At 37.8% G+C, this 27,544-nt stretch overlaps 1 protein-coding gene across 4 annotated transcripts in view; it reads right to left on the bottom strand.

The window, feature by feature from the left end:
- LRCH2 (leucine rich repeats and calponin homology domain containing 2) overlaps positions 1-27,544 on the bottom strand; it is a 101,299-nt gene that overhangs the window by 44,467 nt on the left and 29,288 nt on the right. For all 4 annotated transcript variants that reach the window (XM_081567856.1, XM_081567854.1, XM_081567855.1 and 1 more), the window contains exons 2-6: positions 24,514-24,658; positions 20,750-20,876; positions 16,016-16,121; positions 15,797-15,933; positions 2,288-2,421 (exon numbers count right to left, since the gene is read on the bottom strand). In XM_081567856.1, the coding sequence (XP_081423982.1) occupies positions 2,288-2,421; positions 15,797-15,933; positions 16,016-16,121; positions 20,750-20,876; positions 24,514-24,658 (649 nt within the window). The remainder of the gene's footprint in view (positions 1-2,287; positions 2,422-15,796; positions 15,934-16,015; positions 16,122-20,749; positions 20,877-24,513; positions 24,659-27,544) is intronic.

Raw genomic sequence — 27,544 nt, 5'->3', positions numbered from 1 at the left:
AGCACAAGCTGGAATCAAGATTGCCAGGAGAAATACCAATAACCTCAGATATGCAGATGACACCACCCTTATGGCAGAAAGTGAAGAAGACCTAAAGAGCCTCTTGATGAAACTGAAAGAGGAGAGTGAAAAAGTTGGCTTAAAGCTCAACACTCAGAAAACTAAGATGATGGCATCCGGTCTCATCACTTCATGGCAGATAGATGGGGAAACAGTGGAAACAGTGGCTGAGTTTATTTTTCTGGGCTCCAAAATCACTGCAGATGGTGATTGCAGCCATGAAATTAAAAGATGCTTACTCCTTGGAAGGAAAGTTATGACCAACCTAGACAGCATATTAAAAAGCAGAGACACTACTTTGCCAACAAAGGTCTGTATAGTCAAGGCTCTGGTTTTCCTAGTGGTTATGTATGGATGTGCGAGTTGGACTATAAAGAAACCTGAGCACCGAAGAATTGATGCTTTTGAACTGTGGTGTTGGAGAAGACTCTTGAGAGTCCCTTGGACAGCAAGGAGATCCAACCAGTCCATCCTAAAGGAGATCAGTCCTGGGTGTTCATTGGAAGGACTGATGTTGAAGCTGAAACTCCAATACTTTGGCCACCTGATGTGAAGAGATGACTCATTTGAAAAGACCCTGATGCTGGGAAAGATTCAGGGCAGGAGGAGAAGGAGACAACAGAGGTTGAGATGGCTGGATGGCATAATTGACTCGACGGACATGGGTTTGGTTGGACTCTGGGAGTTGGTGATGGACAGGAAGGCCTGAAGTGCTGCAGTTCATGGGGTCGCAAAGAGTCGGACACGACTCAGCGACTGAATTGAACTGATAATTGTCCAATGACTTCCCACTGTACTTTAAATAAAATTCAAACTTCTTACCACAGCCTCCAAAGCCCCCATATAACTTCAGCCCTGACTATCTTTCCAAAGGCAACTTGTACCACAATGCTGGCCTCCTCTCCGTTTTTTTAACATACCAAGTTTCTTCCTAAATTAAGACCTTTGCACATGCCATTATTTCTGCCTGAAATGCTCTTTCCCTCACTCTTTCCACAGCTAGCTTCTCTCCTTTCAGGTCTTGACTTAAAACCTCACCTTCCCAAAGAGACACTCCCCAACCACACTCCTGAAACATGTTTCTTCCCTTCAAAGCACACACCACAATTTGAAATTATATGTGTGTGTCTGTGTTCTTGTTTTATTTACCAACCAACTCCTCCACTAGAATGTGAACTCCATGAGGGCCAAGGCCAATATGTAATTCAACAAACCTTGAATCTACTGGTAGGCACTCAACTTAAATAAATAAATGACTAATATAATGAATGTCATTACTAAAGTAATTTTGAAATAAATATAAAACCATACTAATAGAGATTAGTATATGAATTAATTCTAATTTTTGTAGAATTGTTTGGTCTACTATCATTTGTAATATTAAGCAAACTAATCTTTGGCAACTAAATTTAAGGCTCAGATACTTAATCATTCTAAGGCAACAAAAATATTTAAGAAAAATCCTATTTTGGATTCAAGAACTTGCACTGTTAACAATAATACTTACTATGCTGGTATTCCATGTAGTCTAAACTATGCCACAAATACAATAACAAATCTTTAAATATTTTAGTCAGGGACAGTCTCCCTTTGTATAGTCTCATCCCACTCCAAATTATTTTCCATACTATTGGATGGAGTTGTGTTTTCATAAAATCTTTCAGACCAATCTATGTCTCAAAAGGATGAATTAAAAACAAAATATCAAACCTAACATTTCAAAACCTTTTGAGGAAAAAATACCAATATCAAACAGAATATCAATGATAAATTATCTCTGATCCATATAGGAATGAATCAAACAATATCCATATAGAAATGCATCAAGAAAATGGAGGTGAAAGGTAACCACAAATGTCTGACTCTTCCACTAACCTCAGATCCAAGTCAAATTCTACTTATTACAAATGTACACCACAGTGATCACAGGAGAACATTAACAGATGTCAAGTGCTGAGAAATTAGTTCTTCTGTACTAGAATGTCAGAAGTACATTTTACTTTACATTTTACTACTAAAAGCTTTAATAATAAATTTTTTGAGAAAACTCCAAATTTATTCTACTATCAGAGGTTCACTCTATGATGGTGATATTTCACTTCAGCTAATTATTGATTTTAACACTGGACCAATCATCCTAAGTATATTCAGTTCACTCAAGATAAACAAATATCATCTATATATAGAGAGAAGACATCATTGTCATGAAATCAGAATATTACATTACCTGTCTGTGAGAGGTTGGGAGGGGATTCTTTTACTCAATGATGGAAGATCCAGAGAATCTGGTTTCTTATCCATTCTGCAACACGCTTGGATATTTAAGTATTTAAATATGTGTACTTTACCTTTTAAACATATCTGTCAATAAATAATAGAGTAAGATTATAGTTCCAAGTATAAAGTCATTTACCAGATTAGTAATAAATTTTAATAACTTCAAATTACTCTGAGTTATAACAATCATGATAGATACTTTACATATTTAAATACTTTGTAATTCTGACACTAGGTGAAAAAAATCTGACAGCACTGACAATAACTAAAACTACTGTGGTCTCTGTTCTTATTAGAAAAAACTAAGTTAATTTTTATGTATTTCCCTGAACTATTTTGTTAAAAACACAATGTACAAACCACTAAACAATATAGAATTTATAATTCATAAAAGTTGCCTTCACTAGAAAAAAAGAAAAGAAATATATTCATTGTAGTGGTAAGAACAGAGGGAAAAAAATAACCCATGTAATTTTTTAAGGTAACCTCATCAGAACCACTAAGTCTAAACACTGGAAGAAAGTTAATCAAAAGAATGCAAATACAGGATAAATTTGTTGAAAGGTATGATGGTAAGCCACTTAAAATAAAACAAAACAAAATTTTAAATGGTCAATTCAACTAATATAATATTCAGGAAAGTTATTTTCATTGGCAATAAAGAAAAAGAATAATGAGGGGGAAGATACTGTGTGAAAGAAAGTATTTTATATAAAAAAGATAGACAGTGAGCAGTAGGGAAACAATAAGTTGGCTTTACAAAGGATAACTGCAGTCACCATAAATGTTATCAAATAAGTATTTCTCAAAATTTAGAATAGAAAATGTTGTTTTATGGATGCACATAACCTAGCAACACACAAAAACAATCAATAAAGAAAACAATAGAAAGAGCACATTAAAACGTAATTATCATTTCAAGTAGAAAGGAAAAACGGTTCTTAGATAAATCTAATAGATACCAGATCTGACCTGACCACTGAAAAATTTCATTTAAAAGGAAAATGTAAACCGTTTGTGCTTTAGAATATAAATATATTACCAATTAAAATGTATCCTATTATCTATCCAAATTTGTAAAAATTATCTATTTCCAAATTAAATGGTGATAAATTACTCTTTTGTAAATTTAATTTATATCATAATTCATATACAGTTTTAAAATCAAAGAGAATTATAAAACAGTTAACAAAAAATTAATCCCCTGTTCCACTCCTTTTAATTTCTAAGACCCAGTCCCCACATTTAACTCTTTCAGTTGGTTTTTGCTTTTTACCTTCATATTTATAAATAACATGGTTCTAGTGGTATTTTTTATCTTTCAATTATAGATTTATAGAGGTCTTACTAAGGAAGATGGGGACTCAAGATTTCTTGTGTTATCGCTACCACTGACGTACCAGATAGATGAGCCCCAGGCTGGGCACCTGAAATCTGTCCCCTGTGGACAGATACTTCAAGATAAAGATAATGGCAGGAACAAGGAGGAACTGAGTCCTGCTTGAACTTGGATAAAAGATAAAGGGACCACATATTTCTCATTCTTAAGGTCAAAGAGGCCTCTCTGACTACACATGTGCAGAAAGGTTCCTCAGTAGGTCAGAGAAGGGAGGGGGCACCAGACCATAATATGCTCTTCTTCCTAGAAGCCCTTGCCTTTGGAATCCAACTTGGCTAAGAGATGCACAGGGGAGGACCCTGAGTTAAACGAAATAGGGATTCAGAGCCAGGCAAAAGCAAGATGACTGGCCAGAGGAGGCTCGGAAAAAGTGCCCTATATGAGTGATTTAGGGCTGGTGTGCTCCTCCTCATTGGTGGGCGGGGGGGTGGGGTGGGAGGAGTGCTCGGGGTCAGCCACATACACTTTCTCTCCAGGTATGTATCTCTGCCTTGCTTCTGTCTTAAACAAACTGTTTCTCTATATGCTCTCCGACTTGTATATGTTAGTCGCTGAGTTGTGTCCAACTCTTTGCGACCCCATGGACTGTACCCCACCGGGCTCATCTGTCCGTGGGCTTGTCCAGGCAAGAATACTGGAGTGGGTTGCCATACCCTTCTCCAGGGGATCTTCCCAACCCAGGAATCGATCCTGGGTCTCCTGCATTGCAGGCAGATTCTTTATCGTCTGAGCCACCAGGGAAGTGCTGTGTCTCTAATAATAAACTATGTACCTGTTTTTCCAGTTTTTGTCTCCTTGAAACATTCTTACTTTCAAACAGGGGCAAGAGCCAGGGAAATTTTGCTTCTAGCCTCTAGGCACAGGTTCAATTCCTAGACAGGGAACTAAGATCTTGCTTCAAGCCACTCTCACTGCCATCTGCATGAGATCACCACCACTATCACATATCATCAAACCACCATTCTCCCATCACCAATCCCTATCAACTCATATAAACATACTTCCTCACTCTTTAGAAGCATAACATAGCGGTTGGAACATGAACTCTGGAGTTAAGATTGACTTGGTTTGAAATCAGGCTCTACCACATGCTAGTCATGTGACCTTGGAAAAGACAGGAAACAGCTACAGCTCTGTTTTCTCTTATATAAAATGAAGTATAATGACAGTACCTATTTTATAGAGTTGCTATAAGAAATGAGTGAATGCATGTAAAGCATTTTCAATACAGTGCTTGGAGCATGGTAAGTGCCATATAAATCTTTGCTATTATTACATCTATGTCACAATTTTTCATTAAATCAAAATCTAGTATTTACAACAATATGATCAAGAAAGTAGTCACAGTTGAACCACTGAGGTTAGTTAGATTCACTTCCCTTCTCTTGTAAGTTTTTGTTTTTCCTAAAGTGACTACTTGCCCCATTGATCGCCTTTGTATAATTTTCTGATGTGAAGAACTGACTCATTGGAAAAGACCCTGATGCTGAGAAAGATTGAAGAAGGGAGGAGAAGGGGACGACAGAGGATGAAATGGCTGGATGGCATCACCGACTAAATGCACATGACTTTGAGTAAGCTCCGGGAGTTGGTGATGGACAAGAAAGCCTGGTGTGCTGCAGCCCATGGGGTCGCAAAGAGTCAGACACGACTGAGCAACTGAACTGAACTGATAATTTCCTGTATGCCTATTACTAATTCATTCCTGACTCTGACAGAACTGTAAAATGTCTCTCCATACTGACAAATACATCAAGTCAGCTATCAACTTCTTTATTCTTTTTCTATTTTCTTTTGGGAGACAACCCTTCCCCCACCAAATTGATTGGTTGCTAGACTCCAGCTCCATGCATACCAGTCTATCTTAGACATGAAGAATTCTTCTTAATTTGCTCCTTCATTTTGATATAGTACACCCTCTACTGACTTTCTAGTAAAATGTGCACAACAGCTAAAATTTCTGAGATCTTGCATGTTTGAAACTGTTTTTTTTTTTTTTATCTTACAATTGACTGATAGTTTGACCTTACAAATTTGGGAATATTCCTTCAGTCACTAAAGGCATCATTCTAACATCTTCTGGTTCCCCATGCTGCTGCTGAGAAGTCATTCTGATTACCACCACTATGAATGTGACCCATTTTGTCTTCATGGAAGCCTTTCAGTCTCTGTCTTCCATGTTAGAAATTATTTCTACAATGTCTAGTGATCTATGGCTGTCTGTTCATTTTCAAAAGAAAAATGATAAGAAGTCAAATGGAAGCTCTATGCAAGAAGGAGAAGTTTATCAATGGTCAGCCCATGTCTAGAGAACAGATCGTGACTGTACAGTGCTTCAGGGGACTGCCAATGATCAGTATAACTACAGGTCTTTTCTCCTAGTTCAGTCAGTCAACCAAGAGAGAAATCATCCATCCTAAGTCACATAAGAGAGGCTGCAAGCATTCTGGGAGCCAAGCAAGAGGAGTCTACTGACAATGCCAACATTCAGTATGTATGCATTCACTGTTGTCAGTATGGAATCTCATTCGTGCCCATAGCTGTACCTGCAGCCCCTAACTCTGGTTGAATCTCTCTACAGCTGCACTTTCCAATATAGCAGTCACTAGGCACGTGTGGTTATTTAATCTAAATAAAACTAAAAATGCAATTCTTCAGTCACACTATATACTTTCAAATGCTCAATACCCACTTGTGGCTACCATATAGGACAGTACAAATATAGAACATTTCCATCATTACAGAAAGTTCTAATAGACAGTGCTGCTCTAAAGAGTAAACTCTGGGCTTATGCTGAGGGAAGGAAAGATTCTCATTTCGCTGATGAGTTGAGGAAGAGACTCTGAGAGAATCCACCTACTCCTCAGGGTAAAGCCTAGGGTTCTGCTAAGGCAAGGGAGGGGAAGTCATGTAGCTGCAGACTTAGGCAAAAATCAGTGCAAACTTAGACCTGCATTGTTGAATATATTAACAACCAGTCATGTAAAACAGTTGAAATTTCAATTAATCAAAATAAAATTGAATAGAAAACTTTGTTCCTTAGTCACACTAGCCATATATCAAGTACTCAATAGCAATAGAGGAAAACAATAGAATGGGAAAGACTAGAGCTCTCTTCAAGAAAATTAGAGATACCAAGGGAACATTTCATGCAAAGATGGGCACAATAAAGGACAGAAATGTTAAGGACCTAACAGAAGGAGAAGATATTAAGAAAAGGTGGCAAGAATACACAGAACTATACAAAAAAAGATCTTAATGGCCCAGATAACCACGATGGTGTGATCACTCACCTACAGCCAGACATCCTGCTGTGCAAAGTCAAGTGGGCCTTAGGAAGTATCACTACAAACAAAGCTAGAGAAGGTGATGGGATTCCAACTAAGCCATTTCAAATCTTAAAAGATGATGCTGTGAAAGTGCTGCACTCAATATGCCAGCAAATTTGGAAAACTCAGCAGTGGCCACGGGACTGGAAAAGGTCAGTTTTCATTCTCATCCCAAAGAAAGTCAATGCCAAAGAATGTTCAAACTATGGCACAATTGCACTCATTTCACATGCTAGCAAAGTAATGCTCAAAACTCTCCAAGCCAGGCTTCAACAGTACATGAACCAAGAACTTCCAGATGTTCAAAGCAGCGTTTAGAAAAGGCAGAGGAACCAGATATCAAATTGCCAACATCCGCTGGATCATAGAAAAAGCAAGAGAATTCCAGAAAAACATCTACTTCTGCTTCACTGACTATGCTAAAGCCTTTGACTGTGTGGATCACAACAAACTGTGGAACATTCTTTTTTTTTTTTAATAAATTTATTTATTTTAGTTGGGGGCTAATTACTTTAAAATATTGTAATAGTTTTTGCCATACATTGACATGAATCAGCCATGGGTTTACATGTGGTCCCCTTCATGGACCCCCCACCCACCTCCCTCCCCATCCCATCCCTCTGGGTCATCCCATTGCCCCGGCCCTGAGCCCTTGACTCATGCATCGAACATGGAATGGTGTTCTGTTTCACATATGATAATATACATGTTTCAATGCTATTCTCCCAGAACGTCCCACCCTCACCTTCTCCCTCAGAGTCCATAAAATTGTTCTATGCATCTGTGTCTCTTATTCTGTCTCGCATACAGGGTTATCGTTACCATCTTTCAAATTCCATATATATGCATTAGTATACTGTATTGTTGTTTTTCTTTCTGGCTTACTTCACTCTGTATAATAGGCTCCAGTTTCATCCATCTCAATAGAACTGATTCAAATATATTTTTTTTAATGGCTGAGTAATATTCCATTGTGTATATGTACCACAGCTTCCTTATCCATTCGTCTGCTGATGGACATCTAGGTTCCTTCCGTGTCCTGGCTATTGTAAACAGTGCTGCGATGAACATTGGGGTACATGTGTCTCTTTCAATTCTGGTTTCCTCGGTGTATATGCCCAGCAGTGGGATTGCTGGGTCATATGGCAGTTCTATTCCCAGTTTTTTAAGGAATCTCCACACTGTTCTCCATAGTGGCTGTACTAGTTTGCATTCCCACCAACAGTGTAAGAGGGTTCCCTTTTCTCCACACCCTCTCCAGCATTTATTGCTTGTAGACTTTTGGATAGCAGCCATTCTGACTGGTGTGAAATGATACCTCATTGTGGTTTTGATTTGCATTTCTCTAATAATGAGTGATGTTGAGCATCTTTTCATGTGTTTGTTAGCCATCTGTATGTCTTCTTTGGAGAAATGTCTGTTTAGTTCTTTGGCCCATTTTTTGATTGGGTCGTTTATTTTTCTGGAATTCAGCTGCAGAAGTTGCTTGTATATTTTTGAGATTAATTGTTTGTCTGTTGCTTCGTTTGCTATTATTTTCTCCCATTCTGAAGGCTGTCTTTTCACCTGGCTTATAGTTTCCTTTGTTGTGCAAAAGCTTTTAATTTTAATTAGGTCCCATTTGTTTATTTTTGCTTTTATTTCCAATATTCTGGGAGGTGGGTCATGGAGGATCCTGCTGTGATTTATGTCGGAGAGTGTTTTGCCTATGTTTTCCTCTAGGAGTTTTATAGTTTCTGGTCTTACGTTTAGATCTTTAATCCATTTTGAGTTTATTTTTGTGTATGGTGTTAGGAAGTGTTCTAGTTTCATTCTTTTACAAGTGGTTGACCAGTTTTCCCAGCACCACTTGTTAAAGAGATTGTCTTTTCTCCATTGTATATTCTTGCCTCCTTTGTCGAAGATAAGGTGTCCATAGGTGCGTGGGTTTATCTCTGGGCTTTCTATTTTGTTCCATTGATCTATATTTCTATCTTTGTGCCAGTACCATACTGTCTTGATGACTGTGGCTTTGTAGTAGAGCCTGAAGTCAGGCAGGTTGATTCCTCCAGTTCCATTCTTCTTCCTCAAGATTGCTTTGGCTATTCAAGGTTTCTTATATTTCCATACAAATTGTGAGATGATTTGTTCTAGTTCTGTGAAAAATACCATTGGTAGCTTGATAGGGATTGCATTGACTCTATAGATTGCTTTGGGTAGTATACTCATTTTCACTATATTAATTCTTCCAATCCATGAACACGGTATATTTCTCCATCTGTTTGTGTCCTCTTTGATTTCTTTCATCAGTGTTTTATAGTTTTCTATATATGTCTTTTGTTTCTTTAGGTAGATATATTCCTAAGTATTTTATTCTTTTTGTTGCAATGGTGAATGGTATTGTTTCCTTAATTTCTCTTTCTGTTTTCTCATTATTGGAGTATAGGAATGCAAGGGATTTCTGTGTGTTAATTTTATATCCTGCAACTTTACTATATTCATTGATTAACTCTAGTAATTTTCTAGTAGAGTCTTTAGGGTTTTCTATGTAGAGGATCATGTCATCTGCAAACAGTGAGAGTTTTACTTCTTCTTTTCCTATCTGTATTCCTTTTATTTCTTTTTCAGCTCTGATTGCTATGGCCAAAACTTCCAAAACTATGTTGAATAGTAGTGGTGAAAGTGGGCATCCTTGCCTTGTTCCTGACTTTAGGGAAAATGCTTTCAATTTTTCACCATTGAGGATAATGTTTGCTGTGGGTTTGTCATATATAGCTTTTATTATGTTGAGATATGTTCCTTCTATTCCTGCTTTCTGGAGGGTTTTATCATAAATGGATGCTGAATTTTGTCAAAGGCTTTTTCTGCATCTATTGAGATAACCATATGGTTTTTTTCTTTCAATTTGTTAATGTGGTGTATTACATTGATTGATTTGCGGATATTAAAAAAACCTTGCATTCCTTGGATAAAGCCCACTTGGTCATGATGTATGATCTTTTTAATATGATGTTGGATTCTGTTTGCTAGAATTTTATTAAGGATTTTTGCATCTATGTTCATCAGTGATATTGGCCTGTAGTTTTCCTTTTTTGTGCAAACTGTGGAACATTCTTAAAGAGATGGGAATACCAGATCACCTGACCTGCCTCCTGACAAACTTCTATGCAGGTCAAAAAGCAACAGTTAGAAACGGACATGAAACAGCAAACTGGTTCCAAATAGAGAAAGGAGTACATCAAGGCTGTATATTGTCACCCTGCATATTCCATTTATATATAGAGTGCATCATGCAAAATGCCAGGCTGGATGAAGCACAAGCTGGAATCAAGATTGCTAGGAGAAATATCAATAGCCTCAAATACGCAGAAGACACCACCATTATGGCAGAAAGCGAAAAGGAACTGAAGAGCCTCTTGATGAAAGTGAAAGAGGAGAGTGAAAAAGCTGGCTTCAAACTCAACATGCAAAAGACTAAAATTATGGCATCCGGTCCCATCACTTCACGGCACATAGATGGGGAAACAATGGAAACAGTGACAGACTTTAATTTCATGGGCTCCAAAATCACTGCAGATGGTGACTGCAGCCATGAAATTAAAAGACACTTGCTCCTTGGAAAAAAAGCTATGACAAACCTAGACAGCATATTGAAAAGGAGACACATTACTTTACTGACAAAGGTCCATCTAGTCAAAGCTACGGTTTTTCTAGTAATCATGTGTAAATGTGAGAGTTGGACTGTAAAGAAGTTCGGTTCAGGTCAGTTCAGTCAGTCAAGTCCAACTTTTTGTGACCCCATGGATTGCAGCACGCCAGGCTTCCCTGTCCATCACCAACTCCTAGAGCTTGCTCAAACTCATGTCCATTGAGTCGATGATGCCATCTAACTATGTCATCCTCTGTCGGCTCCTTCTCCTCCTGCCTTCAATCTTTCCCAGCATCACAGTCTTTTCAAGTAAGTCAGTTCTTCGCATCAGGTGGCCAAAGTATTGGAGTTTCAGCTTCAACATCAGTCCTTCCAATGAATATTCAGCACTGATCTCCTTTAGGATGAACTAGTTGGATCGCCTTGCAGTCCAAGGGATTCCCAAGAGTATTCTACAACACCATAGTTCAAAAGCATCAATTCTTCGGCGCTCAGCTTTCTTCACAGTCCAATTCTCACATCCATACATGACTACTGGAAAAAACATAGCCTTGACTAGATGGACCTTTGTTGACAAAGTAATGTCTCTGCTTTTCAATATGCTGTCTAGGTTGGTCATAACTTTTCTTCCAACAAGCAAGCGTCTTTTCATTTCATGGCTGCAGTCACCATCTGCAGTGATTTTGGAGCCCAAGAAAATAAAGTCTGTCACTGTTTCCCCATCTATTTGCCATGAAGTGATGGGACCAGATGCCATGATCTTAGTTTTCTGAATGTTGAGCTTTAAGCCAACTTTTTCACTCTCCTCTTTCACTTTCATCAAGAGGCCCTTTAGGTCTTCACTTTCTGCTGTAAGGTTCGTGTCATCTGCATATCTGCATATCTGAGGTTATTGATATTTCTCCCAGCAATCTTGATTCCAGCTTGTGCTTCATCCAGCCCATATGTACTCTGCATATAAGTTAAATAAGCAGGGTGACAATATATAGCCTTGACATACTCCTTTCCCGATCTGGAATCAGTCTGTTGTTCCATGTCCAGTTCTAACTGTTGCTTCCTGACCTGCATACAGATTTCTCAGGAGGCAGATAAGGTGGTCTGGTATTCCCAACTCTTTAAGAATTTTCCACAGTTTGTTTTGATCCACATAGTCAAAGCCTTTGGCATAGTCAATAAAGCAGAAGTGGATGTTTTTCTGGAACTCTCTTGCTTGTTCGATGATCCAATGGATGTTGGCAATTTGATCTCTGGTTCCTCTACCTTTTCTAAATCCAGCTTGAACAACTGGAAGTTCACTGCATAAAGAAGGCTGAGCGCCAAAGAATTGATGCTTTTCAACTGTGGTTTGGAGAAGACTCTTGAGAGTCCCTTGCACAGCAAGGAGATCAAACCAATCAATCCTAAATGAAATCAACCCTGAATATTCATTGGAAGGACTGATGCTGCAGCTGAAGCTCCTATACATGGCTACCTGATGTGAAGAGTGAACTCATTGGAAAAGACCCTGATGCTTGGAAAGACTGAAGGCAGGAGAAGAAGTGGACAACAGAGGATGAGATGTTTGGATGGCATTACGGACTCAATGGACATGAGTTTGAGCAAGCTCTGGGAGATAGTGAAAGACAGTGAAGGCTGGCATGCTGCAGTCCATGGGGTCACAAAGAGTCCAACATGACTGAACAAATGAACAACGATAGTATTGGACATCACAGATGATACAACATTTCCATTATTTAGAAAGTTCTATTCAATAGCAGAGTCTTAGGTATTCTACAAACCTTCCTGTTTTCAGTCTTTCATCCCTGTATTTAGTTACATGTTTCATTCAATAATCACCAAAGAAACACTTGAGCCATTCCCAGATTTAACACAGTAAAATCAACTCGCTTCTTGTTGTCTTCTCCCATATCAGACATAGGTTTCGGGTTTCCCCATCCTGCTATGGTAGCTACTACCAGGACTCCAGCCAGCTTTTAGTATTTGAATTGACAAAAAAGTCACTCGTTTGCAATGAGTGGAATGCACCTTTGTAGGAAAAGAGAAAAAAAGGCAACTCTTCTGGATGTATACAAGACCAGTGCCAGGGTACATAGCTTGGAAATAGAGTCCAGGCTGGCATTTCACTACCATGTGCCTCCTCAATCATATACTCTTGTGCAGTGTAAGTGGAGATCCTAGTTACCACTGTTTCACCTATTTTCCAAAATTCTGTTGCCATCTCTCCCCTGCTGTCCTCTTTTCTCTCAATCTTTGTCTTCATGGGTTTATAGTTTAGTGTACTCCTTTACTCAGAGAAGGCAATGGCAACCCACTCCAGTGTTCTTGCCTGGAGAATCCCAGGGATGGCGGAGCCTGGTGGGCTGCCGTCTATGGGGTCGCACAGAGTCAGACACAACAGAAGCGACTTAGCAGCAGCAGCAGCAGTACTCCTTTACTATCATTTTAGTGGATTCCACATGAATTTAATTCTCAAACTAAAAGTCAAACCAGTCAGTCCCAAAGGAAATCATCCCTAAATATTCACCAGAAGGACTGATGTTGAAGCTGAAGCTCCAAAACTCTGGCCACCTGATGCGAAGAGCCAACCCATTGGAAAAGACTCTGAGGCTGGGAAAGATTGAAGGCAGGAGGAGAAGGGGGCACCAAAAAATGAGATGGTTGGATGGCATCACCGACTCAGTGGACATGAGTAAGCAAACTCTGGGAGACAGTAAGGGACAGGGAAGCCTGGCATGCTACAGACCATGGGGTTGCAAAGAGTCAGACATGACTGAGCGACTAAACAAAAAAGTAGGATTAATACTTTTCAACTTGAATCTTTCTTTCTGTTATGATTCCACCTCAGTTCAGTTCAGTTCAGTAACTCAGTCGTGTCCGACTCTTTGCGACCCCATGAGCTGCAGCACGCCAGGCCTCCCTGTCCATCACCAACTCCCGGAGTCCACCCAAACTCATGTCCATTGAGTCGGTGATGCCATCCAACCATCTCATCCTCTGTCATCCCCTTCTCCTCCTGCCCCCAATCTTTCCCAGGATCAGGGTCATTTCAAATGAGTCAGCTCTTTGCATCAGGTGGCCAAAGTATTGGAGTTTCAGCTTCAACATCAGACCTTCCAATGAACACCCAGGACTGATCTCCTTTAGGATGGACTGGTTGGATCTCCTTGCTGTCCAAGGGACTCTCAAGAGTCTTCTCCAACACCACAGTTCAAAAGCATCAATTCTTCAGTGCTCAGGTTTCTTTATAGTCCAACTCTCACATCCATACATGACCACAGAAAAAACCAGAGCCTTGACTAGACGGACCTCTGTCAGCAAAGTAATGTCTCTGCTTTTTAATATGCTGTCTAGGTTGGTCATAACTTTCCTTCCCAGGAGTAACCGTCTTTTAATTTCATGGCTGCAATCACCATCAGCAGTGATTTTGGAGCCCAAAAAAATAAAAGCCTCTCACTGTTTCCACTGCTTCCTCATCTATTTGCCATGAAGTGACGGGACTAGATGCCATGATCTTAGTTTTCTGAATGTTGAGGTTTAAGCCAACTTTTTCACTCTCCTCTTTCACTTTCATCAAGAGGCTCTTTAGTGCTTCTTTGCTTTCTGCCATAAGGGTGGTGTCATCTGCATATCTGAGGTTATTGATATTTCTCCCAGCAATCTTGATTCCAGCTTGTGCTTCCTCCAGCCCAGCGTTTCTCATATGTACTCTGCATATAAGTTAAATAAGCAGGGTGACAATATACAGCCTTGACGTACTCCTTTTCCTATTTGGAACCAGTCTGTTGTTCCATGTCCAGTTCTAACTGTTGCTTCCTGACCTGCATACAGGTTTCTCAAGAGACAGGTCAGATGGTCTCGTATTCACATCTCTTTCAGAATTTTCCACAGTTTATTGTGATCCACACAGTCAAAGGCTTTGGCATAGTCAATAAAGAAGAAATAGATGTTTTTCTGGAACTCTCTTGCTTTTTCAATGATCCAGCGGATGTTGGCAATTTGATCTCTGGTTCCTCTGCCTTTTCTAAAACCAGCTTCAAAATCTGGAAGTTCACGCTTCACATATTGCTGAAGCCTGGCTTGGAGAACTTTGAGCATCACTTTACTAATGTGTGAGATGAGTGCAATTGTGTGGTAATTTGAGCATTCTTTGGCATTGTCTTTCTTTGGGATTGGAATGAAAACTGACCTATTCCAGTCCTGTGGCCACTGCTGAGTTTTCCAAATTTGATATTGAGTATAGCACTTTCACAGCATCATCTTTTAGGATTTGAAATAGCTCAGCTGGAATTCCATCACCTCCACTAGCTTTGTTCATAGTGATGCTTCCTAAGGCCCACTTAACTTCACATTCCAGGATGTCTGGCTCTAGGTGAGTGGTCACACCATCGTGATTATCTGGGTCATGAAGATCTTTTTTGTACAGTTCTTCTGTGTATTCTTGCCACCTCTTCTTAATATCTTCTGCTCCTGTCAGGTCCATAGCATTTCTGTCCTTTATCGAGCCCATCTTTGCATGAAATACTCCCTTGGTATCTCTAATTTTCTTGAAGAGATCTCTAGTCTTTCCCATTCTATTGTTTTCCTCTGTTTCTTTGCACTGATCGCTGAGAAAGGCTTTCTTATCTCTCCTTGCTATTCTTTGGAACTCTGCATTCAAATGGGTATATCTTTCCTTTTCTCCTTTGCTTTTTGCTTCTCTTCTTTTCACAGCTATTTGTAAGGCCTCCTCAGACAGCCATTTTCCCACCTATTGGTGCTAAAAATGTATTCCAATCCATCACACAACTAATCTCAAGTAAATATAAACCTGAGTAGGACAGAGGTAGAGAGAATCCTTAGTCTATCCTTTTAAAATAACACAAACAAGCAGAATTATCCGTTCACAAGCAGAAAGGTGGTATCTGGGTTATCCCAATCCTATTCTCTAGAAATGAAGCTAAACTTCCTACAAAAGTGAAAAAGCCACTTCCCAGAAAAAACACTTTTGACAGTAATACCTCAAAAACAAACTGACTCCTAACTCTGATGCTTTTGTATTTACCAGAAACATATAATTTTGAATAAAAATAAAAGAAGCAAGTATCATCATTTTAAATTACAAACCTGTGCTGGTGGTACTTGCAAAGGATTGTTATCCAAAATTATTACTTGCAAATGATGCAGCTTCCTGTAACAAACTGGAATTTCGGTCACTTTGTTACAAGAGAAATCCAGCTTGACTAAGGGAAGATCTCCTAATTCTGTTCAGAAACAAAAATAATTTAATTAAATTCTGTATAGTTATTCTCTTATTCATGTGGGTAAGAACAGTGAGCATCTTACCATCTGGTAACACATGAAGATTATTTCTTCTTATATTTAGCTCTCTAAGTGATTGTAATTTTCCCATTTGTTGAGGAAGAACCTGAATCTCATTGCAGCTAATATCCTAAGGAAAAAAGAAAAAAAATTATAACAAACTAATGGAGAAATAGAGATACATTTCTACTTTTTAATTAAAGCACATGGCTAATAGCTAGCAAGTCATCTCCAATGTCATTTCTCTAAATATGGATTATCAGGCAGATTTATATTTGTATTACATCTTGAAATCAATCCAGCACAATTAACATAAATTTTTCTGTGTAAAAGTGTGAGGTTATAACTTAGTAATACATAAGTCAGCATTTTGAAAATCTCAGCTGAAGACCACACTTACCAACTAAAACCAGAAGGTGTTTTGATTCATAGGTAAAATGAAAGAGAACTATCAATCACTGGGATAATTTGTCAATTATAGTAGTTGTTTGGGCTTCCCTGGTGATTCAGATGGTAAAGAATCTGCCTGCAATGCGGGAGATCTGGGTTTGATCCCTGGGTTGGGAAGACCCCCTGGAGGAACGCATGGCAACCCACTCCAGTATTCTTGCCTGGAGAATCCCCATGGACAGAGGAGGCTGGTGGGCTACAGTCCATGAGGTCTCAAAGAGTCAGACATGACTGAGCGACTAAGCACAAAAAGTAGTCGTTTTGAGATACCTGGTTGGGCAGGAGGTGAGAAAGTCAAGGATTTACAAATGTGAGCTGGAGAATCAAAGACCATGGTCAGAATCAATTTAACAAAACCTGTTTCTATGAGGGATTACAGGCTCAAAATTTGGTGGCTCACATCATAACCCTAAGACATTCTAAGAGATCTGGTCAGAACTGCCTCATGGTTACGTTAAAATACAAACCTCAATTTAAAGGTAAACAATACCACGTTTCCATAATAATAGAAGGAAGGAACAGCTTAAGTTATTAAACTGTGCAGTCCTCTCCCCCTTTCTTATTATCACATCAACAGAAAGGGAAGAAGAATCTGCAAGATCTCAGGCAGAAGTCATTCTAGACACACTGCAAGTGAAATTCATATTCTATTGCAACTGCCCCCAATTTCCAACTTTGACTGGAAATGACATTTAGCTTGGAAGGAAAGGTGTGGCACATACATGTATTGTTTTATCAAAAGTAAAAAAGGCAGGAGGGTAAATTCAGAAGAAGAATATTGTTGTTCTTTAGTCACTGAGTCGTGTCTGACTTTTTTACGACCCCATGGACTGTAGCCTGCCAGGTTCTCCTGTCCATGGGATTTCCCAGACAAGAATACTGGAATGGCTAGCCATTCCCTTCTTCAGGGGATCTTTCCAACCCAGAGATCAAACCCTCATCTCCTTCATTGGCAAGTGGATTCTTTACCACTGAGTCATCGGGTAAGCCCCTGAAGAATATTGCTGCTGCTGCTGCTGCTGTTAAGTCGCTTCAGTCGTGTCCGACTCTGTGCGACCCCATAGATGGCAGCCCACCCGGCTCCCCCATCCCTGGGATTCTCCAGGCAAGAACAATGGAGTGGGTTGCCATTTCCTTCTCCAACGCATGAAAGTGAAAAGTGAAAGTGAAGTCTCTCAGTCATGTCCGACTCTTCGTGACCCCATGGACTGCAGCCTACCAGGCTCCTCCGTCCATGAGATTTTCCAGGCAAGAGTACTGGAGCGGGCTGCCATTGCCTTCTCCACTAAAGAATATTAAATGATATCTAATCATCTAACCTATAGATTTAAAAATGTATCTACATGCCTCTTTCAAATGTATCTACATGCCATCTTCATTCAACAACTACTTATCAAATACGAACTATTTGCTAGGCACTGTTCTAGGTGCTGGGGACGTATCAGTGAATAAAACAAACAGAAATTCCTACCCTCATAGCTCTTTATGGATACTGCATTATAGCAAAGGGAGTAGATTACACAATATACTAGAAGTGCTATGGAGGCAAAAAACAGAGCAGGATAAAGGAAAATGGTAGTGCTAATAATATTGGGGAAGGATAGGAATTTAGATTGTTTCATGAAGTAGTTAATATTTGAGAACCACTATCAGAAGTGAGAGTATGAGCCATGCCAATACATAAGAAAGGAATATTCCAGACAGAAGGAACAATAAATGTAAAGGCTCTTAAGCAAAGCGTATGTAACATGTACGAAGAACAGCAATGAATCCAGTGTAGCTAGAGAAAAATGGGCAAGGGGAAAGACTAGGATGGAGGGAAAAGTTTTGGCTTTTACTCAGAAATGTGGCCAGGTACCAGAAACTTTTAAACAGAGGTATGATACAATCTAACTTATGTTTTGACAAAAGATCACCTTAGCTATTGTCTTTGAGGATAGTCCAAGTGATGGATAAAAAAAACTTCGGAAAAACATCCATTAAAGCAGATACTATGGCTCCCTCCCAAACGTGCCTAATACTGAAGATGTCCATACAAAAAATTGATAAAAATTTGACAGGCAGCTGCCACTTCACAGAAGAAACAAACCCAGCACAGGATACTGAACTACTCACCAATGGGTACTCTACCAAATACTCAGCTGGGATTTGAAGGCCTGAGAGTATTTCCTAGATCTAATAGCAGACTTCACTATAGCTGGCTATGACATTCCTAGGATATACTGTCCTGGGAAAACATTCCAATGACAGGTAATATCCACAAATTAATTCTGTGATGTAAATTATCAATTAAAAAAATAAAAAATAAAATTATCAATTAGCAATGCTAATCCAACCTATCCACTGTTACTGATTTTGAAAGTTAGAAGTGCACTAATTTTACAGTGCTAGTAAAATATTGATTAATATGTTTTAATATTATGTTTAAATAAAAATACTACACTAAATCTCAAAATCCTAAATATTTTTGAAATTTCATTTATCCAAAAACTATCTCATGTAATATAATTTAAAACATAGGGTCAAAAACTGAATGAAAAAGAAAGAAAAAAGAAATTACAGAGCCATAGAACCTTTTTTAAAAAATATTTATTTATTTGGCTGCATCCAGTCTTATTTGCAGATATAGGATCTTTGTTGCATCATGCAGGATCTTCCCTTGCAGCGCTCCAGCTCTCTAGTGGCAAATGAGCTTAGTTGCTCGATGGCATGTGGGATCTTAGTTCCCTAATCAAGGATGGAACCTGCATCCCTTGCATTGCAAGGTGAATTCTTAACCACTGGACCATCAGGGAAGTCCCAGAGTCACAGAATCTTAAAGGAGAACGTACATAAAATCTTTAAAAACGTTAACAGTGTGCACGTCAAAGAAAGTAATGAATCCCTTGTATTATGAATTTGTTAGATCACATCTGGCATCTTCTGTTCATTTCTGAGTGTTACATTAAAAGACACTTTAATAAAACAGAGCGTTTTCAGGATAGAAATAGCTAAAAATAAAAGGCAATAAAGAATAGAAATATAGAAACTATAAAAAAGAATAAAGGTAATAAAAATATTTAAGCCACAGAAAAACAGGTCTTAGAGTTTGGCAAAATGGGAGAGCACACACACAACAAATTATAAATATCTGAAGGGAGGAAAAGTTATCATTATCTATACTTCTTCACATGATAGTCTCAAGACCAATGGATAAAAGTGATGGAGCATGTATCTTAGTTCAAAATAAGAAAGTTAACAAAATTTTTCAAAAGAGAATTAGGGCTGCCTCAGATACACAAACACAAAGATTTGTCCATCATTGAAAATATACAACTAGATGTGTCAGGGATTCCTGCGTTAGGAAGTCATTTTATCTGATTACTTACAAGATTTCTTATAATATTAAAATTCTGTAGTTCTACAACATAACAAGACTAAACTCAAGAAAGTTTCCTTGCATTACAACTGCATATGCTTATGAATTTTACAAAAGGCATTCCTGAAATTTCTGTTCATTACATTCTATTTGTACATTAATTTCCCATTATAAACTAGTACATAAATTCCTCAAGAAAACTTTTCACCCTCCACACATAAAAAATCGTATTTATGAACACTTGAAAAAAATCTATGTATTGGAAAAGCATTACTCAAGATAAAATAGAAAATAAAAAATAAACAGCATGGTATATTGTGTAAGGTAGAAGTAACAGAAAGATGTGAAAATAGCTCACTGTTTTGAAGATTTGACTATGTTTCTCTGAGTTCATTGTCCTGTAATACCTAAAATGATATGTTCAAAGTAATTACTTTAAATTATTCCTATATTTCTACAATCAATTATATATAAAGGCCTCCTTCCATTTATCTTCATTCCAAAAGTGTTGAAAAATTACATGAGGATATAGGTCATTTTATTAATTCTGCTGCATGTAGGCATTGTACTCTCTTATCTCCTCTCTCTGAAGCCTTCACTGAAGTCCTGTAAAACCTTAAAAAAATAACCTTACCTTTTCCTGATCTAAGAACTTTACTGTCCACAAAAAGGATAGACAATTGCTTATTTGTTTGAAAATATTTTTTAAAATTTGTAAGCAAGTCTTCTGATCTCACTAGGACTAAGGAACAACCAAGGTTTTTATTGTAGTTGTGAGCTAAAATCAGATATAAGCAAGGATATCTCAAAACATCATTAAAGAGAACTTAGGCATATACCAAGCTTTCTTCTTTTAATTAGAGTCAAATTCCATAAAGGAATTAATCTCCTGAAATATAAAGATATGTGTTATGCACATTATATACAATCAATACAACTATTTTACTCACCAATTCCATTAAATCTTTTAACTTCCCGATTTCTTCTGGAATGGATACGAGTTTATTATTACTGAGGACCAAAACTTTAAGGGGAAGATCGAATAGGTATTTTGGCAATGTTGATAAAAGATTTCGACTGAAAAGAATAAGAAAGTCTCATTATGAGAAATAAGTCTGAAATGAAGTATGTTGAAAAAGAACAAATCACTTCAAAAGTAAGAATTTTTCACCAGATAACAATTATTATTTAATTAATGCTTACTTTGTAACAGGCTAATATCTTTACATGCACTGTCTCATTAAATCCTCATATTAACCTCACAAGACAGGTGGTATTATCTGCATTATACAAATAAAATTAAAGGTTAAATTTGGTTAAGTCACTTGCCCAGGCACAAGCCTGCGCTGTGACCTGTAATATTGTCCTACACATCACCAGCTCTTAAAACTCAGAATTTTTCTGAGCTAGAGAAAATTCTAACTCAGAAGTCTTCTCAGAATTCTTCCGAGCTAAAGAACTCTCAGAACCTTGCTCTCTGGTATAATTTCACTATATTCAATACCTCTACACCTCTAACTAGGGGAAGGCTCCAAGGATAAATTTGCATGCACTGTGTTCAAATTTACGAAAGATTGAATAGAATTATACCTTTAAAAATATGTAGTAACCTTAACCCATTCTCTTTTGTTGCAGGTTTATGGTAGAACAGTCTACTAGCACCTTGTTTCAGCTCATAGTTGATACAACATTCCTGTCTCTGCTGCTGCTGCTGCTGCTAAGTCACATCAGTCGTGTCCGACTCTGTGCGACCCCATAGACGGCAGCCCACCAGGCTCCTCTATCCCTGGGATTCTCCAGGCAAGAATACTGGAGTGGCTTGCCATTTCCTTCTCCAGCGCATGAAAGTGAAAAGTGAAAGTGAAAGTGAAGTCGTGTGCGATTCTTTGCGACCCCATGGGCTGCAGCCTACCAGGCTCCTCCGTCCATGGAGCTTCCCAGGCAAGAGTACTGGAGTGGTCTCTGCAGATATATTTAAATATAAGGACATCTAACATTTGTTACTACGTAGCAGGCCATGTTCACAGTACCTCACATGAATTAACTTGACTAATCCTCACAACAATCTACTTTAGGAAGATAGATACTACCATAATGCCCATTTTACAGATGAAAAAAAAAAGTCTAAAAGAGATTAGTAAACTGCTCAAAGTCACAGAGCTGGTAAGTGAGAGAACCAGGATTCAAATTCAGTCAATTTGGCTTTGGGTCTCTTACCCTCAAACTAATTTTGGCCAAATTTGCATGCCAATGTAGACCAACCCGAACTATCCCTGCTGTAGACTAAATGTTTGTGTTCTTCCCACTCTAAACTATAATGTTGAAGCCTAATCCCCAGTGTGATGGTACATGGAGGTGGGGCTTTTGGGAGGTAATTAGTGGCCTTAAAAAGAGACCCCAGAGAGCTCCCTTGCTCTTTACTCCATGTAAGGACTCAGCTAGAAGACAGTCATCTATATAAATCAGGAAACTGGTCTTCACCAGACACTGAATCAGTTGGCACTTTGATCTTGAACTTTCCAGCCCTCAAAACTATGAAAAATAAATTTCTGTTGTTTATAACCACCCAGTCTATGGTATTCTGTTATAGTGCCATGAATGGACTAAGACAATCCTACTACCAAAATATATATAAAGTGTACCACTACATTTACATAGTACCACTACATTTGATAGTATATCAAGCATTCATTAGCAATTTGCTATTATTTCCCCAGCTTTTCAAAGTGATATTTATAGGCTTGTACATAACATTTTGTATAACATAGAACTCCAGTGTTACCCCAAGAGAGGGACTTCAAGCCCTTTTGCACCATTTTATGCCTGCAGAGGATGTCCAGAAACACTAGACTGGTTTAATCATATGGCACAGACTTTAATAAAAAGGGCTAATGCCCCAAGACCAGAAATTCTAGCCAGACTGTTGGGATGTCAAATATGCTAGGTGTTTGTCACAACTCTTGCACTTTAAGGATCAAGTACAATCCTTCGGAAAGTGGTCTGTCTGGAGCACACAGGGTTTTCCTGAGGATTCTACTAAAAAGAAGCATAGTATACAGGAAGAAAGAATAAGCTAAACATTATTTTACAAGTTTCTCAAAATCTTTTCATCAAAATAAAAAAAAATAGGAAAAAGAATGGCACATACAAACTGAATCTAACCTCCCTCATACCAAGAAAGTTTAAAAACTGGTTTCTTTTCTTCCCTTAAGAAGCAGGTTTATTGAGTTAGCAGTCAGCTCTCTATTTTATACAGAGTTAATAGTCATAAATCTTCACTTTTGCCACATGCTTTAGAGATAGCCAAAGGAAGCCAGTCATTAGAACAAGTGTTATTTTAATACAGTGCATTTAAAACTTTTTGTGTCTGTAAACAAAAATTACAAGTCAACTTTTAGAGATCAAAATGGGAAAGAATCACAAAAAGTTTTAGTAAAACTATTCTAAGACGTACCATAAATGTTAATATATAAATGCAATTCAATTTTTGACAAATTGCTTTTTCCATAAAAGAACAAAATAAAATTATAATAAAGACAAAAAATTTAAAAATACCTCACTTTCCTCAAACCTTTCCCAAGCCAGGCCAAGGAGATTATGTACCCAGTTAGAGAAAGGAGAAACCCAAATGACCAATATCTATGGAAGGAAATTTCTCCACACATTTTAAGGTTAAAATGGTTTCAGTTAAAGTAATATGTACTGCCAGGTGACACCACTGAAGGAGATATACATAATAAATATCACAGAGAAAGGAACATTATCATTTATGTATATTAATTATCTTTACTACTTCCCTATTTGAGAATTTAGACAAGTAACTTCATTAAGGAAGAAGTTTTCCCATATAATTCAAAACATAAAAATAAGATTCTAAAATTAAGTCACAATATACCAGTTTCCCTTCACTGTCATTCATTCAGTAAGTCAATTTTTTTCCTATACTTATTCAATGTTCAGTCTATTATAAAAACAGCATAAAGCTAAGATTGAGAGTTCTACAGCCATACTGCTGCTTTGATTAGAATCTTGGCTCTACCAGTTGCAGTATGTGTAATTTTGAGCAAACAGTTAACCTCTGTGCTTTCAGTTTCCTCATCTGCAGTGCAGGGATAATAACCACATATCTGAAAATGTTGTGAAGATGAGATGAGGCAATATGGGTAAAGTATTTCTAACACTGCTTGGCACACAGTAAGAACTTATTATCAACATCAACTATTATCCACTTCCTAACCTTCCAATAATCCCAATCCAATCTATCCATCCTTGAGGTAACAACAAGAAGTCACAAGAGTGAAAAATATAACTCAAGAACTGTTTCTTTATAATGTTCCACTTTAATTGGGGATGCTGATAAATAAACCTGTGTTGTGGTGCTATGATTTCAGCAAAATATTTCTGGTCTAAAGCCTTGGTACTCAAAGCGACCTAAGGACCAGCAGGCATGGGCATTACCAGAGAGTTGTTAGAAATGCTGGCCTATGAAATCAGAATCTGCATCTGGTTCCTGTGGGCATTGAAGTTTGAGAAGCACTGCTCTCAAGAACAAGACCAAAAGCCTATAAAGTAATGTGGACAAATAGAAAATACAAATGAAATACTGTTGAGACATAGGTTACATAGCCAAACCAATTACATTCCTTTGCAACTAAAAAGAATTAGAACTGTATTAAAACAACAAAATTTATTCCCCCCAAAATTGTTTCCTTACCTAATGTTAAGGTATGTTAACATCTGCAGGTTTTTAATGGCTTCAGGAATGGTTTTGATGCAATTATGATATAAATTTAATGTTTCAAGAGGTGCAAATAACCAGACCTCAGAAGGAATTTCTGTAAAACGATTTCTTGAAAGATCTGAAAAATAAAAGTAATGTCTGCATGTCAAACATACATCTACATTTGTGGTAATTAACAGAACTATTAACATACTTGCTAAATCACTGAGAATCCAACCAACTATTCAAAATACTGACCTTGACCTTTTGCCTTCATCTTGAAGGCAAAAAATACATAGAAATATACTCATAGAAAGTCTGTTCATTAACAAACTGCACTTGATATACTTCAATATCTTTAAACATTATCTTTTAAAATACCGTTCTATTGAGATGGATGAAACTGGAGCCCATTATATGAGTGAAGTAAGCCAGAAAGAAAAACACCAATACAGTATACTAATGCATATATATGGAATTTGAAAGATGGTAACAATAACCCTATATGCGAGACAGAATAAGAGACACAGATGCATAGAACAATTTTATGGACTCTGAGGGAGAAGGTGAGGGTGGGATGTTCTGGGAGAATAGCATTGAAACATGTATATTATCATATGTGAAACAGAACACCATTCCATGTTCGATGCATGAGACAAGGGCTCAGGGCTGGGGCAATGGGATGACCCAGAGGGATGGGATGGGGAGGGAGGTGGGTGGGGGGTCCATGAAGGGGACCACATGTAAACCCATGGCTGATTCATGTCAATGTATGGCAAAAACTATTACAATATTGTAAAGTAATTAGCCCCCAACTAAAATAAATAAATTTATTAAAAAAAAAAAAAACAAATGGCATATATTAACACATATAAAAAATAAAAAAAAAAAAATACCAATGAAGAGTTCTCTCTGATATTTAGAAACATGAATAAAACCTTCCCTGATCCCACATCCCCCTCCATCCACCTCATCCTCCTTTACAGCAAAACTTAAATAAATCTACAGCATAACTTTATTTCATACTTAACATGGGCTTTTCAACCCAGTATAATCTGCCTTCTATTCATTTTTACATCCACCAAGGTCACCAACAGCCTCCATATCAACCACCACTCATCGATTTGGAAATATTTCTCTTCTCTTGGCCTGGAAAACTACACTTCTGGATCATTTCCTATTATCTCCCTGGCTTGCTACTAAGTCTCTTGCTAGATTCTCCTCTACCCACTCTGTGAATGTTTTTATTCCTAAGGACTCTGATATAAGGTACTCTTTCATTAAGACATACTCTATTAGATGATTTAATCCAAAACTAGGGTTACTATTCATATACTGACAATTTCAAATTAAATACATGTTTGAACACTTATGTGCTAATCTTTAGGACTTCCTCTTCGTATCTCTCAGGTACCTCAAATTCTGCAAATGCAAAATCTTAACTGAAGATCTTCTTCCACATATCTGTTTCTCTCACTTTAGATAATGTCACCAACATTCTCCTCATGAGCTGCTCAAGCCAGAAACTTGGCATTTACACTTGATTCCTTCCTCTCCTAAACTATCCCAAGTACAAACAAATAATTCTATTCACTTAAGTTTTCACACGCACACACACAAAAACGGAATTATTATAACTGTTATACATCTACTGACACTTTGTTAAATGAAATTTTGAAAAATACTTAGGATATCATGTGGCAGGTTGGAAAAAACTCAACCAAAGTATTATTGACTTTTTGCGTTATACAGCAATTTGTTGTATGGGGCTATCATGGGCATTGTAGGATATTAAGCAACATCCCTAACATCTATCTACTAGATGCCAGTTAACACCCTCTAGTCATGGTAGTCAAAAAACGTCCCATGGAATATAAACCCTCCCACCCTTGTTGAGAACTTCTGCCCAAACAATTATCAAATCAGCTATCTTATCATAGGAATATACTTTGCTAAGGGCTTCCCAGGTGCTGCTAGTGGTAAAGAACCCATCTGCAATGCAGGAGACTTAAGAGATGCAAGTTTGATCCCCGGGTGGGAAAGATTCCCTGGAGAAGGAAATGGCAACCCACTGCAGTGTTCTTGCCTGGAGAATCCCATGGACAGAGGAGCCTGGAGGGCTACAGTCCATAGGGTCACAAAGAGTCAGACATGACTGAAGCAACTTAGCACGCATGCACACATACTTACTTTGCTAACACTACTTCATTATACTTATTTGGTTAAAAACATAAGACTATCATTTACCTTTATCAAGAAGAACATCTATGCAGTTAGGGAGTTTGGAATCAACATGTACACTCTCCTATATTTTAAATGGTTAACCAACAAGGACCTACTGTATAGCACAGAGAACTTTGCTCAATGTTACGTAGCAGCCTGGATAGGAGAGGAGTTTGGGGAAGAATGGATACATGTATATGTACAGCTGAGTCTCTTTACTGTCCACCTGAAACTATCATAACATTGTTAACTGGCTATACTCCAATATAAAATAAAAAGTTAAAAGAAGAACATCTATGGTGTATCTTAGGCCACTGTACCTCATTTAGCATCTGGTCTGCCCACATAAGAACAGCTTCCTACCAACACTAAAATTCCTCACTCTGAGGGATGAGACCTATTTATTTAGCAGTATAATAATTTGCTATTCAGAAAATTAATATACATGTATGTTTTTATGTATGTATGTATACATGCACACACTCATTCACCTAATGCAAAATTTTGTAACTGGCTAAAGAAAACATTAGTTATGATTATATAATATAAAAGTTAATTTGGATTCTTTTTCTTCTCACCAAAAGACTCTGAATAACTAAATAAAAGGATAGACAGAATTATTAGAAATCAAAATCTGAATCTGAAATAGAAGTTTTCAATTTACTGGCTCACCTCCTCTAGATACCCAGGCATCATGCAGTTCTATTGAGGGGGAAAAATTAAGACTTCTTTTTTTTTAGTTTAGAATATTTCTTTTACATTTGACTTTTACCTCTTATCCTTGTAACTTCAGAACTCTAGG

Source organism: Giraffa tippelskirchi, chromosome X, assembly GCF_054371585.1.
Source record: "Giraffa tippelskirchi isolate mGirTip1 chromosome X, T2T-mGirTip1v1.2.pri, whole genome shotgun sequence".
In the NCBI taxonomy this organism is placed as follows: Eukaryota; Metazoa; Chordata; class Mammalia; order Artiodactyla; family Giraffidae; genus Giraffa; species Giraffa tippelskirchi.
The sequence above is the reverse complement of the archived record's forward strand: the minus strand, read 5'-3'. Positions and strand labels throughout refer to the sequence as shown.